General features: G+C 31.9%; 1 protein-coding gene across 1 annotated transcript; it reads right to left on the minus strand.

The window, feature by feature from the left end:
• Window positions 1–3,323, minus strand: LOC107784398 (transcription factor SPEECHLESS-like). The gene is made up of 3 exons (XM_016605526.2): window positions 2,715–3,323; window positions 1,510–2,061; window positions 1–354 (listed from the first exon to the last, which is right to left on the minus strand). Exons 1-3 carry the CDS (start codon window positions 3,144–3,146, stop codon window positions 289–291), a joined length of 1,050 nt encoding a protein of 349 aa, XP_016461012.1. The 5' UTR covers window positions 3,147–3,323; the 3' UTR covers window positions 1–288.
• Window positions 3,324–15,408: the final 12,085 nt, after the last annotated feature.

Raw genomic sequence — 15,408 nt, forward strand, 5'->3', positions numbered from 1 at the left:
CAAAGACTGAACATAACGAAATGAGTACAGAAGGGTCATATCAAACGATCGATCACTAGCTAGTAAATAAAAGTCATGACAATCTATACGTAACGTCTGTTAAATCAGAATGGTGGTAAATTCAACCACCCACGTTCTCTTTAATTTATTGTTACAGCTCCCTAGTCAGATCGATCTAGAGGAATGAGACACTTCTTTTCGTAAAATACAAAAAAACAAAAGGAAATAGGGTGGTCTGGACATGTACTAAATTACTATTACTACTAAAGTAATTATTGAGTACTGTGCTTAGCAGAATGTCTGCTGAATCTGATGAGCCAGTTCCTCAGCACTTAGTTGGCATTCAATTCCAATCTGTCAAATGCGCAAGAAATTATCAATCATTAGCTTTGAAATCTTCACTAATTTGATGGAACCAGAGGGATTCTCTAGTAAGTGTTTAAGTGGGCATTTGCACATAAGAATTGTAAAATTCCGAAAAAAAATGATTTTTTTTTTTAAGTGAAAAAGGTATTTGAAAATTAGAATTGTGTTTGGACATAAATATAATTTTGGGTTGTTTTTAAATTTTTGTGAGTGATCTGAGTGAAAATTTTGAAAAATAACTTTTTAGAGTTTTTCAAATTTTAGAAAAGTTCCAAAATTCATCTTCAAGTAAAAATTGGAAATTTTATGGCCAAATACTGATTTCGGAAAAAAATAAAAGAATTTCGAAAAAAGTGAAAAAAATTCATGGCCAAACGGGCTTAGTCTTTTCCATATGCTGTTAGTAATACATGAAGATTAATACTTTAATACCGATAGTAAATTGCATTTACTGAAATAATACCGGAGTTTAAAAAGTTAAAATCTTTTGGAAGAAGTGTGGTTGTCAAGGGTGCCATATGTAGAAAAGTTAACCAGAAAGTACAAATGATTGCCCACAAGTCTGTTTCACCATAGGAAACAAATGATTACTAGGAACTTTTGGTATCAGGTATAACATTTTGTGCTAGTAAAAAATTTCCTCAATTGTCCTGACTTGTCAACTCTATCTCCATATCAAACTATGATATGTTATATATAGTCATGTTTGGAATAAGCTTAGGTCAATTATACCAAAAAAGATGTATATTCGATCAACTTCTTGTACACCTCTAGGTAAAGGTGCATTAAATGGAAGAGATTGAAATAGAAAAATAATGAAATAAAATGGTTTTAAGGTTCTTATCATGCAAAAGCATTTTAGGACTTGAGCTAGCAATAAATTATAGTAGTAGAACTTACTTCAAATTGTGAAAGATTTATACTTGGTCATAAAAGAAGGTAATAATAGTGCCAGCTGCGGACCTTTCTAGGGTGAATTCATCTTCATGATAGTAATTTGAGAGTTATTGAGCTAGCCTTATGTAGGTATGAATTTAAGTATACATTGACTGTATAAATATCAGTACAATTTAATTGAAGATAGTAACATATTTTTAATCTGGTCGTATAAATAACGTACAGAAGTTTAAGCTTATCAATTACCTTAATAGTGAAAGAGTTGAGCATGGTTCCATCAATAGTACTGATGCTAACATGTAGTATTTCCAGTGCGAGTTCTTCTAAAGCAGCAATAATCTTCACAGCTTGGCCAGGAATACGCGGCGACATCGTCTTCAGTATAACATTAGAGCCGGAGAATTTCACCTCCACATCAGCAATTGCTGATTTTGAATTAGCAGCAAGTTCATTGGCACTGTCAATGGAGGAATTAGTGGAAGAAGAAGTAGGAGATGGTTCTAGTGGAGTAGCAGATATTGTTGGTTGCTGTAACCTTTTGTTATTATTATTATTAGGCTTATAAGGGCTGGTTGGTTGTGGGGTTCTTGGGCTAATCGGTAAGTTTATTTTGGGGCTAAGTGGTGGCTTTCTTGGACTAAGAGGTGAGGGTAATACTCTTGGACTTGGAATTGCTAGTCTTGGACTTAGAACTTCACTGTAAACTTTGCGCTGTTTCTTGGCTTCTAATGATTGTAAAACTTGCTGCAGCTCGTTTATGTAATCCACTACCCCACCAATTATTGATGCTTGATCGCCCTGATTAAACATGCCAACCAAAAAAAGAAAAGGAAATAAGAAGTTTAATTTATGCTAAACTTCAAAACAAGGAAATGGTTTCAGAAGTGTAGTACGTAGAACATTTTCAAACTTTGTATAAGATTTCTGGAACACATTTAGGACATGCATGCCCCCACACCCACTAGAAAATTATTTCATTTAAGGTTACTTACATGTGTTAGTTCATCAAATTATTATACTCCACAAGACCAGTAACCAAAGTGTAAGCAAAAAGATTGACAACTAACTTATACATGCTTGAACAACAACACCAACAACAAACTTAAGTTATTCCCACGAGTTTTTACACTATTAATGTATTTTAACTTGTCGTATTAGATAATCTTGATTGAGTTACGTTTTCAACTTCCTAATCTCTCTTTTTATTGAACTTTTACTTGTAGTTATCTATTAACATGATATGATTAGAGTGAAAATTCAGTTTTAGTAAGTGAAAAAAAAAAAGATTTAGACGAGAATGTAATGACACGTATATGTGAAGTTTTCGAACCACAGAGAAGAAGGAAAAAAGTATAGAAGTTAATTATTAAACTCAAAAGCAGATTTGGTTGAAACCTCTAGAAAATGAAAAATGAAAAGGTAGCAATAGTTGGAAAAGAGAAGAAGCGTACTCGTTTAGCATAAAAACAAGGCATCAAAGAGCGGAGAACAGACAAATGTTCATTCATTTGCCTTCTGCGGTTCCTTTCAACTGTTATGTGAGAAATCCTTGTTTCTATTTGGTTATTTCCCTCCTCTATCCCACCAATTACCGCTGTTACTCTTTGTCTCTTATTGCTATTTGGTGTAGCACCACCGTCTGCTTCAGTCTCTGAGTATTCTTGTAAAGTTGCACTAGAACCTGTTGACTTCTGAGAAACCAACTTCCTTTTCTTCTCTTCTTCTTTGGAAACTAAACCATTAATTTCATCCGAAGTTGTTGTTGTTGTGGGGTTACTCATGTTAAACTCCGAAACACCGCCTCCTTCTAAAGCCTCTAAAATACTAAAGATGTCAAATTCAGAATCCTCAAAGAAACGATCAGACAAACTCTCACCCTCCATTTTCTAGTTGTCAATGTCAAGATCAAGAAAAAGGCTGAAAGTGAATGACACTATAAAGGGAAATTTGACGAGAAAATAAGAGAGAGTGAAACTGGTTTGGGATATGAAGGAACGAACATAAGAGAGATAAAGAGAAAAGCAATAGTAGAGAGAGCCGTTAAGAGCAATGGATCGATATTTATTGCTGAATAAAAAGAAGGGGCGATATTGAAAGAGAATCATCAATATATAAAAATTGTGACGTATCTAAAGAGTACGAGCAATATAATAATAGGTTAATGATGAAAAGAAAAGGCTTTAGTATCGTACGTCGGCATGAAAAATTGAAGTCGTTACGTTGGGGTGAAATTCGAAAACACCAAGTTTACCTTCCACCTGAACTTACTACTGTTAGTTAACATCCTTTGCAGAGTAAATTTAGGATCATGTATGTAGTTTTAACTTTTAACTATCTGCATTTCTTCTTTCCAATTTTATGGGGGACATTCCTTATTTCCACAAAAAGAAAAAAAGAAAAGAATTTTCAACCTTAACCGATATTCCTATAAGAAAAAGATCATTTACCTACTAATGGACTATCGAGTACCTAGCTAGCTTGTAATTAATTATTTGAACCTAATAAAAAGATCTATTGCAGTCTCTTTTCAAAAGAAAAGAAAAACTATGTTAATGTCCAGGTATGTAGTTTTGCCTGTACTGGAGAGTGTCAAAATAAATAAAAACCATGTTAATGTCTAGATATTTAGTTTTCTTTGTCCTTGAGAGTGTCCAGAGCCACAAAAAAAAAAGATGGAAGAAAACCATTTTAGTATCAACATACTATTAGTTTTCCTTGTCCGTGAGAGTAGGGAGGGCATCAGTCGATTCGGTTCGGTTGTGAATATTATCGGTTTATAAATATGTTAAACCAATAACCGAATCGATAAGATATCGGTTAGTCGGTTATTGATCCTTATTATCGATTCGGTGATCGGTTTAGTCGATAAAAATAAAAAATATCCAAAAATTTCATGTTTTTATTATAGAAATTATGATCATATTGTTAAGAAAAAGGAACTGAATTTTTCACTCTTAAGAAAAGAGGGATTAAATTTCAACTTTTGAAGCTAATTTTTTTTTTTTGCATTTGTAAATCCTAATGAATGATCTCAATTTTCAAAGTTATAAGTTAGTAGGAGTAAAGAATAAGACATTCAACAATCTAATCTTACTATCTCTCTGCGGGCGGGAATAATTCACAGAAAAATAATAAAATCCTAATCTTGTAAATACTAAAGGATCAGTGCAACAAAAGAAATAAATAGAAAAACTAAAAATATGAACAATTAATTCTTTAAAGTTTAAAACTAAAAATATTAACTGAAAAATTAAGATGAGACATTCAGAAAAGTTTAAAACTTACTCTAAGGATTAAGGTCCGAAGATGAAGGGTAACTGCCGAGAGAATTGAGAGAATGAAGCCATAAGGTGGCTTTATATACTTAGTGGGTAAAATAATAATTTTGTTAAAGTTTATTGGGTTATCGGTTAAACCGTTAATAAAATTGAGAAAATCGATACCCGAACCGATAACCCAATAGCCAAATAACATTAAACCGTTATCGAACTATTTACCCAATAACCCTAGCCCTACTTGAGAGTATCAAAAGCAAAAAAAATAAAAATAAAGAAGGAATTAGGAAACCATGTTAATGTCAAGACATTTAGTTTTCCTTGCCCTTGACAGTGTCAAAAGTGAAAAAAAGAAAACCATGTTATAAATGTCTAGATATTTATTTTTGTTTGTTCTTGATTGTGATATTAGCTTATGTTTTGATCTTATAACAAATTTAGTCTCTCTTTTTAAAACAAACTAGAGATGACTCCAAGTTAGAAGTGGCAGTCTCTTTTACTCTCATGAGTAATTTCCCCTTTTGAGCAAATGTATGTCAGAGTTAACCAAGTGTGTAAAAGGATTCGTATGCTTCTGTTTTAGACTTAGTTGCTAAGTTTTACAGTAGTAAATTCAAAGCACCAAAAGAACACTTGCGTGATCGTCTCTAGTATTTCCCTTTCTCATATAAAATATGTTAAATTTAGAAAGACTTTAAAAAGGACTATGTCTTGCTCTTTCTTAGGTTTTACAGTAAATACTGCATAGTATAATTTAAAATAAAAATATATAAGGGGCTTAGGCTTTTGGATGCTGTCTCTCTTTCTCTTTTGTTTTTTTTAATGAGTTAGAAATAAGTGAACCTTTGTCAAATTGAATGTTGTATAAAGTTTTTGTCAGGTTGGCCTCTTCCCTGGCAATGACTTAATTGTGGCCCTATCAAATTGATTGGACCCACAAACTTCAAGTATTACTCCTAATCGTAAGATACCTTTTAATTTACTTTAACATGCATCAAAAAAATTAGTAGTACTTGCTAATAATGTTACTTTATACAAATATTTTTCGAAATTTAAATTATTTCAATTATTCAAATTTTGATAACAAAAGAACAATACATACAAAAGGAGACAACTGTTATACTAGCACAGTAGCACTAGCTAATATCAATGATATCCATAACCTTTCCTACTCGATCTGCGGCACAATTCCTTTATATAATACTTCTCATATGCGAGTTTCGCAAGTATAGTCAGTTCCAAAAAATTGCATAAAAGAGGAGAATTATTATGGATTGATTATAAGTATAAACTTAGACTAACTAATAAAGTCATACCTTTTTATAATAATATTTTTATATAACAGCACTTTATTATAAAAAAATTAAATTTTTTAAAAGTAATTTTTTATGTTACATTTTACCTCTATAATAATTTTTTATCTATAACAATAACAACCATCATTATTACAATATACTTTTTATAAAATTATCCTTTTATAACATTTGCAGAATCTCTAAGATTGCAAATAATAAATCTAGAGATTTTGAACAAATATTTTAAAATTGTAATGCACCACTTCTAATAAAATATTATGTTAATACATACTTTCATAATTAAAGATTTTAATAAATTTCATTAAAATATATGCTAGTATATTGCCATTCCATTGCACAATAATTTCTAATATGTATAATGTCTAATATTTGAGGATCTGCACATATATACCATTTTCATTGGACAAATTTCCATCGTACATAATGATTACAATTGATGATCTGCACATATATTTTCCACTGTACAAAGTTTTCATCGTGCATAAGTTTATGAAGAATACTCATTAAAGTATAATTCATGCCGTATGGGGTTTAAACTTCAAACTATTCCTTTAGAAACAAAGTAGCATTTATGTCAAACAAAGATAGTGTATAATTTTGTTTATTGTTTTATTACATAATAAAAAAAGGAAAAAAAAATTAATTTTAAAGTAGTTTTTGCCTATAAGAGCCAAATAATATTTAAACATCAAATGTTGTTATAAGCGTATAACAACCATTCATCATAAAAGCCAAAAAAAATATCAAAAAAAATAAAACTATTTTAGAAAGATTTGACTGTAGTACTTATCAATTTTCTAAACATTGAATAGTGATGAGGCAGTAATAAAAGCTTATATTATACTCCCTCTGTTTCGAATTAGATGATATACTTTTCTTTTTAGTCTGTTCCAAAATAACAACAATAACAACAACCCAGTAAAATCCCACTAATAGGGTCTGGGGAGGGTAGTGTGTACGCAGACCTTACCCCTACCCCAAAGGAGTAGAGAGGCTGTTTCCGAAAGACCCTCGGCTCAAGAAAACAAAAGGACAAAAGGACAAAAGGAGAAAATATTAGTATCACCACAACAATCATAGGAAAAATAGGAACACCATGAAATGCAGAAGAAAGATGCAAAGCAAAAGCGATAGCTAGTAAATAGGACATGCACTGAAAAGCGAAGTAGTAAAACACAACATTGTCACTAGCTATCTTAGATAAAAACTCTACCTGGCTAGTCCCACAATGGTACGAAGTAAGTCAAGACTCAACTATATCCTAACCTATAACTCTAATACTCGACCTCCACATCTTCCTATCAAGTGTCATGTCCTCGGAAATCTAGAGTCTCGCCATATCCTGCCTGATCACCTTTCCCCAATACTTTTTAGGCCGCCCTCTACCTCTTCTCGTGCCCTCCATAACCAGCCGCTCATAACTTCGTACCGGAGCATCTGGGCTTCTCCTTTGAACATGTCCGAACCATCTAAGTCTCGCTTCCTGCATCTTGTCATCAATGGGAGCCACGTGCACCTTCTCCCGAATAACACCATTCCTAATCTTATCTATCCTAGTGTGCCCGCACATCCACCTCAACATCCTCATTTCTGCTACTTTCTTCTTCTAGATATGTGAGTTCTTAACGGGCCAACACTCAGCCCCATACAACATGGCCGGTCTAACCATCACTTTATAGAACTTACCTTTGAATATTGGTGACACTCTCTTGTCACACATGACTCCAAATGCTAACCTCCACTTCATCCATCCTACCCTAATACAGTGTGTGACATCCTCGTCGATCTCCCCTTCCCCCCGGATAACCGAACCAAGGTACTTGAAGCTGCCTCTACTCGGGATGACCTGTGATTCAAGCCTCACATCCACGCCCACTTCCCGTGGCTTAACGCTGAATTTACACTCCAGGTATTCCGTCTTCGTCCTGCTCAGCTTGAAACCCTTAGACTCAAGAGCCTGTCTCCAAACCTCTAGCCTCTCGTTAACACCGATTCGCGACTCTGTTCTAAAATAAATGATACATTTTTAAATTTGAAAATAATTCACTTTAAACTCTCCATTTTACCCATTTTACCCTTAATAAGAAATTTTTATAGCCACACAAATATCATGGTCCCACAAAGCTTTTATCCCTTAAGCTTTTAAGACCACAAGTTTCAAAAGTCTTTTTTTTTTCTTAAATTCCGTGTCGAATAAAACTATCTCATCTAAATTGAAACGGATGGAGTAAATATATACATGATTCATATAACTAAGGACAATGTAGGTTTCTTTAACGATAAGCAAATTAAATGACATACATTCTGTTTGAGAAACATTCTCTTAATATATCCATTTAAAAAAGAATAATATAAAAACTTGAAATTAATTAAGCATGTCGCATTTAGATCGTGCTCCAGGAATTTAAACATATATACTACAGTCTACAGGAATGACCATCCCCCTCCCCAATAAAGATATCTATCAAACTGCATCTTAATAAAAGCAACACAAAGTAGTATAGTAACAGAGATTTTTAAGGGGAGAAAACTGAAAAGAAGAAAGAAAAAGGGAGGGTAGAAGTTATTGCAATGCATTTAAACAATTACTTCCTTAAATAGGCAGAAAATATATTTTGTCTTGTCAAAGCATCATTAATAGTTCAACTTGAATACACAAACGGAATATAACTAGAAAAAGAAGTTTTTGTTTTCAAACACATATCTGCAGAACGCACAATTCCCTTTACAAACTTGGCCTGTCTCTTCATATAGATTCTAAATGTGTTAGTATCTGATAAAGCTTTATGCCGATAAAAATGAGCAACTACGGACTCTGAGTGATCTCTGTTCAACAAATTAAATGTTTTTTTCTTTTCTTTCTCTCGAACAGTATCAGGACAGATATAATGAAGAGAATGGACCAAGCTTGCTCAGTTGCATTCAGTGTATGATCACTTTAATTGTTACTCCCTAGGTCTTATTTTATATGATGACGCTACTATTATTTAGAGTGTAAATCTATTTTGTTTTTTTATTAGCGTGTGTATATCTTGGGTGTCATCCTCAGTGCCCAACACCCAATATAGCACCTAAATTTAGTGTCATCCTCAGTGTCGCACCCAAGTTAGCATCTGGCTTGAGTGCTATGCCAGATGCGGCGTACTTACTGTTCCTCGAAACCAACTTTTCTATAAATATGATATTAGTAATATTTAGTAATATACGTACATTCCGCTTGTCCCTCGTGTTAAAGAAAACAGATTTTTAAAAATAACATAAATAATTTTCAAAGGTTGTGTTTGCGTTATAACGTAAGAATTAACAAAAAATTACAAATTCCAAAATAATAATATTTGAGAGTTTGATCTACTCTTATAGTTTTTCCCTTAATTTGTTCGCTTACTTGCTTCATTGTATAAAAAAGTCATAGAAGAAGTAGCTAAAAAGATCATTCAACTTTGGCTGAGCACTTGTTTAGGCATATTTTATGTTACTTATTACACGAATTGTGTTAGAAAAATTGAGAATTTTTTTACCTATATTTTACTCATTTTAATGGGACTTCTAAACTATAACCTTATTCTATTCATGCCTAAGTAATCACATAGGCATCCGAACTCGATTATTATTAAAAGTTCTTATAAATATTTAGCCCGATTCTTATCTTATTTTACCTTGGTTCCTTTCTAAAGTACTTTTATTTGCGGCTAATTATATATATACATCATTTTTCTATTCGTATTTCTTTGTACAAAATATTGATCAATCTTTTTACCGTTTAAAATAATTTCACATTTTGAAAAGATTGTCATTTGATTTATTTCTTAATATGTAGACAATAAAAATGGACAAAAGAATTTGAGTATACTTCAAATTCTAAGTCCTTCTGCTGGTCAAAGGAAAAAGAAAGTCCTAATTGCTAAGTCTAAATTCATATCATTTCAATATAATGCTTCCATATTTTTTAATCTAAACTATGTTTTAAATGTATTTTTTGTTCGTGCCTTAGCTAAAACAATTGGATTATAATTGTTACGTCCTAATTGAACTTGCTTTTTTTAACGTCCTAAGTGTGAACTATTATTGAAATATAATTAACACTTTAAATAAGAAAATGGCTTATATAAGTAAAAGTTTTCTTGATTTTGTATTCCTAAATATTAGAAGTTCCTACATAATTCCAAATACGAAAAGAAATTTTTAGTTGATTTTAAAGTCCTAAAAATTAAAAAAATTATTTAATTACGATTTTATCCAGTGTGAAACTTATTTTACTATTCTAAATTTTCTATTCTGCTCATTTCTTTCATTATTCAACATTATTAATTTATAATTGCTTGATCACTATTTTTTCTTTCTTGCTTACTTAGAAATAATATTTAATTTATTGTTTATAATTTAATAACATAGATTTAAAAAAAATCATGATATTAAAAAATTAAAATAAAGCTTGATGATAATAATCTGAGCTTAAAATAGGAATTTAAAAATTGTTTGAGATAGTAAGGACAAATGTATTATGTTGTTCTAATTGGAAGGAAACTTTGATTGTTAAAGTAAAAAGTTGGAGAGGAAAAATAATTTTATCGGAAAAAAAACATGATCACTAATTTTGAACCATATTATACCTTAAATAATATATAAAATAATTGCAAGACATTGTTACAGCTAAAATGATAATATGAGGGAACTATCTAAATTAGCATTAGAGAAAACTGAATCAAACAATATCAGATGAAATCCTAAACCTATATATGTGTAGTTCATAAATGTTGGACAATTCTCTCATATTATTTACTTTTAGCCAAAATTTATTGTTTGGAATGTCAGGTCCACGTCAAATTGTCTAACAAGGAGTAGTAGGAAATTATTTCAAATTCGATATTATTGAAACTAACTCAAATTTCATAATGTTATACATCATGCACGACAATAGTGTTAAATTATAAACAAAAATTAGAATAGAATTAAAAATTAAAAATACTAAACGAATTAAGGGACAATCTTATAATACTTTGGGGAAAGTATAAGATAAAAATTATAAAAAGAGTTAGGATCCAAGGGATAGCAACACCGGTTCTAGGTGGTGGGAGAAAATGCTATTTGAAATTCTAAAAGTGAATAACAAGGATTACTTTGTTGTAGCTTACACGATTCTAACACGGACTTAAAATTATTCTATTTTAAATGCCTCAATTTTAGGAATACATGCGTGACTCAAATAAGGAAAGATTTAATAATCAAAATTTTAATTAATTTTAAAGACTTAAATATTAGGAACATAATTTCGATTTTTAAAGGATAAAAAAGACGAACGATATTTCGCTAACAGTGTTCGTGCTTTTAATATATAGTTAACCTAAAACTAGGGTACTTAGGTTTGCTCCTTATTTCTCTGTATATATAGACATAATATCATATGAATAAGAAATGCTGAACAATTTTTCTCTTCACTAGCCATGCCTCTCTAATTTACCATCGTATCAGAGCTTACCTAAATTACCTCCGATAATCACCCATGGCCGGCAACAAAACTGAAGGCAGCACAGCTGGAGGGAGCAGTGACGCCAATAAAACAAAACGATCGAAAAATGATTTTGCCATACTATGATAACTTCGAACGACAACCCTAAGATTCTGATAACGCAAGTTCAATTTAAAACCTATATATGTCTTATTTTCAAAATACTCCTTATGTATTTTTTTTTTTTTAAATCTAAGATTGAGATTTGCAATATTGTTTATATAGTTCCCATATTTCCTCGAGACCGTGAAATTAATATTTATCCAAATAGGGATCAAGAATTAAATGTTATGATTATCGTACTCTATGTTTCTTTCATTATTTTAGAACGCTTTAATGGTCTTAACCTACCTTTTTCAGTAGCTTGCTAGTATTTGTTTGTTTTTGTACCTTAATCCTTATTTTCATGCTGCATGTAGGTATTCCCGACACATTTATGTCAATGTAGGCTTTTAAACTTCTGTGATTTGTGTTTGCTCTTTAGGAATCACTCTTGGATAGAACAAAGGTTTCTAACTTGTTAATCAAAGTATTCCATTTCAATACTGTAGTACAAGATGGATAATTGGAATTGAAGAGGGTGTTTACATCATTCCCACCTAGCTAAGAATATTTGGATTCATATCTGGGTAACTAGAAATAAGTATAACGCTGAAATTTTATATATTCTAAGCTTGGTCTCGAGTTTAGTCAGTCTCCTCCTCAAGGGATAGAATTTTGAAATAATAATCTAAGCTGAACTCCTACCTTTTCTTTGAGGATTGTTTTCTTTGCACTTCTGTTAAAAGGTAAATCAAACTCTATATTGCATGTAATTTTTTGGGGGAAATCATAAATAGCCTGATTTATTATAACTGGTAATTGAAAAATAGCCACAGTTTCAAAAGTAATTGAAATTTAGACTTTTTCATATAAAGATAAAATCTGAAGAAAAACACTCTTAAAAATTCAGAATTAGCATAATATGCTAGATTTGAATTTTTTACGTATGAAATTTCAGCATAATGTGCTGGAATGGAATTTCATTAAGTGTTAGAGTTCCAACATATAATATGTTGGATGTTATACGCATGAGCTTCATAATCTACCATATTATGCTGGAACTTTCCGTGTTTCAGCTAGGGTATTTTTGTCCAGATTTTATCTCCGCATAAAACAATAGCTATTTTCAATGACTTTGCAAACGCTGACTATTTTTCGATTACCAGTCTGAAAACTGACTAGTCCATGCTATTTTCACTTAATTTTTTTAGGGGAATGAGGCAGACTCCTAAACAGCACTCTGCCTTTTTAGGGCTGAAATTGGCTAAATGAACACGAATTATTAAGAACCTTATCTTCTCCAATGTATCGCTTATCCCATTTTGTCACACTGAATTTTTAAGATGTCTCAGAATGTCGATAGACATGTAAAAATGTTATATATAAATCATTCCCAAGATTTTAAATTCCAAACTTGAGAACAGTTTGAAATTTAAACAATCAAACTACTGAATGATGTTTCTTTTTCTTACAATATAAATTAACTCCCTGACTTTCTTCGTCCTGCAGTATTAATTTCATTATTAGTGTAATTTAACAACATAGGTATCGGGTAATTCTGTCCACCAATAATTGGACGGATGAGAAGAAATAACCTAATGCTTCTTTTGCCTCCGCCGGAATGTGAATGTAAGAGCTAAGACCTTATGGTTCTCAACCCACATCATTAACCACTAAGTTACACCCTTATTGCTACAAATTCTACTTAGAGCCATTACTTGTAGTTATCATTTAGATTATCTAATAAAAATAAGAAAATTCACACACTCAGCATTAAGAAGTTCATTAGCAAAGGTGGATAAGACAATAGGGGAAGTGGCAATATGAGAAGGGGAACGAGGATAGGTGTTAGGAGTTAGTATGAGATAGAGAAAGCACAAAAAGCAAAAGACGAGTAGTTACTGAGAATGCGAAAAGATATGCATTGCATACATAAAGGAGTTAAATGCAAAGCGACAAAATGCAAAGTGGTGTGTAAATTATGTAAGGTAAGTAGTGTACTGATAGAGAAGAGAGGTAGTAAATGAGAGAGATGGAAATGAAGAGGAAGAAGATGACGGAAGAGGGCCCAAGAGGGCAAGATCTGCAACTTGTCTCTTGAGACAGTGCTTAAATGAATTTTTGAGAGAGCTTTCAATGCGCAGACACGGCATCTCCGTGCCTTTTTATGATGATTTTTAATATTTTTTCCAATGCAACTTGAATTTTTTATGTTAGAGCAAAGCATCAAATACTAGCAGCTATTAGTCCCTCTCTTTTTTCTCTGTGGTTCTATTTGTGATAGATCGAGAAAGTGAAAGGAGCATAAAAACAGTATACATATTGTAAAAGAATTCAATACTATCATTGTATATATATAGCGTATAAGAATTTTTATCCTAGCTATAAACTTTTTAACATGTTGCAACAAATAACCTCTCTTAATTCTTGCTATATACTCAAGGATTTAATTACTATGCATTAACAGTATAGAAAATTTTTTAAACGTTTCAACACATAATCTGTCTTATTTTTCATGTCACTGATCTCTGATCTCGCTTTACACATGTACAATTTCATGTAATTAATCTGATAGCATAAAGACATCACCGCTTCCAAACAAAAGAATGAGCTTTTACTCTAATATTTTGGCTCAGAAATCAACTTTCACATTTACTATCCTCACCAACCCTTTCCAGCTCTCTCTTTGACTGTGCACGCGTACTTGTCTGCATGCATGCACCACTCAGAAGAAGAAGCAAGAATGAAGGAGCTAGAAGGTACTTTGCCACAACAAACACAGAAATAACTAAATACTCCTATAAAGTAATAACGAGAAATTTAGCTTTAATTCATCATATATATGATAATTAAGTTGAAATTCGCAAAAGCTAATTTAATACAGCAAACTACTCAGGTGGGTTTAGCAGCCAACCAGACTTGATGCTGGATTACACAAGCTTACAAGGTTTTAGGATATTCCAGTAACAGAGGTCGTTGTTCTCTAACCCATTTCTTGTAGTAAAAAATACCAGAGTCCGGTACAAGTTTTGGATGAAATTAAACTAGGAAAGAGAGACATCATCCAATGCCTCTGCTTGGCTTATAAGCTAACATATTCAGTACAAGTTACCAAAATAGCCTATGTTTATTGTTTGTGACAAATTATGTCCACCAAATTAAATTTAGAGGCTACAAACTAAGACTCAAATTCATCAGCGAGGGTTAATAAACCAGAGGGCGGTTGTTGTTTGTAAGACCCTCAGCAGTCCATGAAAGCAAACCCAAAGTTAATATAAATGTCCACAACTTCTTGAACTGCGTTTCCCATTTTCCAGCATCTTTTCAGTTCTATGTACTTCCTTACTCCTTCACTTCTATGGTGCTAATCTTTCATTGCTCCTTCACTTCTATGTAGTTCCCGTTTATTTCTCAAAGTTTACTAAAAACACTTGTCATTTTAGAAAATTAAGAAAGAATTAATTATTCTTTTCCACGCTTACTCTTACTCCAATGAATGTGGGGAGATCAAGAATAGTAATATATTGAGATAAAGAGTAAATAAGGGTAACTTAGTCAAATTATCCTTTTAATTGACATTTTTTAAAGAGGCGTGCAAAAGTCAAACATGATAAGTAAAATGGAGTAGAGAGATTCTCACTAGACTATACATTTTGTAGGTATAATTGCACCTCCGCCATTATAGTCTAACAGAGTGTAACAACGAGCAATTTTACTCTCTCCATTCCATTTTACTTGTCATGTTTGCCTTTTGCAAGCCCCTTAAAAATATTAATTAAAAGCATAATTTGACTAAATTACCATTATTTATTCTTTAGTCTCTTGATTTCACTACATTAATCTTTTTTTCACATTAATTAGAGTAAGGATAAAGGTGAAAAGAATAATTTATTCTTTCTTAATTTTCTAAACTGACAAGTTTTTGGGAACAAGTAATTTTAACATGACAACTAAATGAGAACGGAGGGAGTAACTAGGATTCAATATTGAACCTCTAAAGGCCAAC

Source organism: Nicotiana tabacum, chromosome 4, assembly GCF_000715075.1.
Source record: "Nicotiana tabacum cultivar K326 chromosome 4, ASM71507v2, whole genome shotgun sequence".
Taxonomy (NCBI): Eukaryota; Viridiplantae; Streptophyta; class Magnoliopsida; order Solanales; family Solanaceae; genus Nicotiana; species Nicotiana tabacum.

Excerpts from the sequence above, each read along its gene's own strand:
- LOC107784398 (XM_016605526.2), bottom strand. The coding sequence starts at position 3,146 with ATGGAGGGTGAGAGTTTGTCTGATCGTTTCTTTGAGGATTCTGAATTT. Across the intron at positions 2,062-2,714 it reads CTTGTTTTTATGCTAAACGA|GGCGATCAAGCATCAATAAT; the intron begins GTACGCTTCTTC and ends ATGTTTAATCAG. Across the intron at positions 355-1,509 it reads TCAACTCTTTCACTATTAAG|ATTGGAATTGAATGCCAACT; the intron begins GTAATTGATAAG and ends CGCATTTGACAG.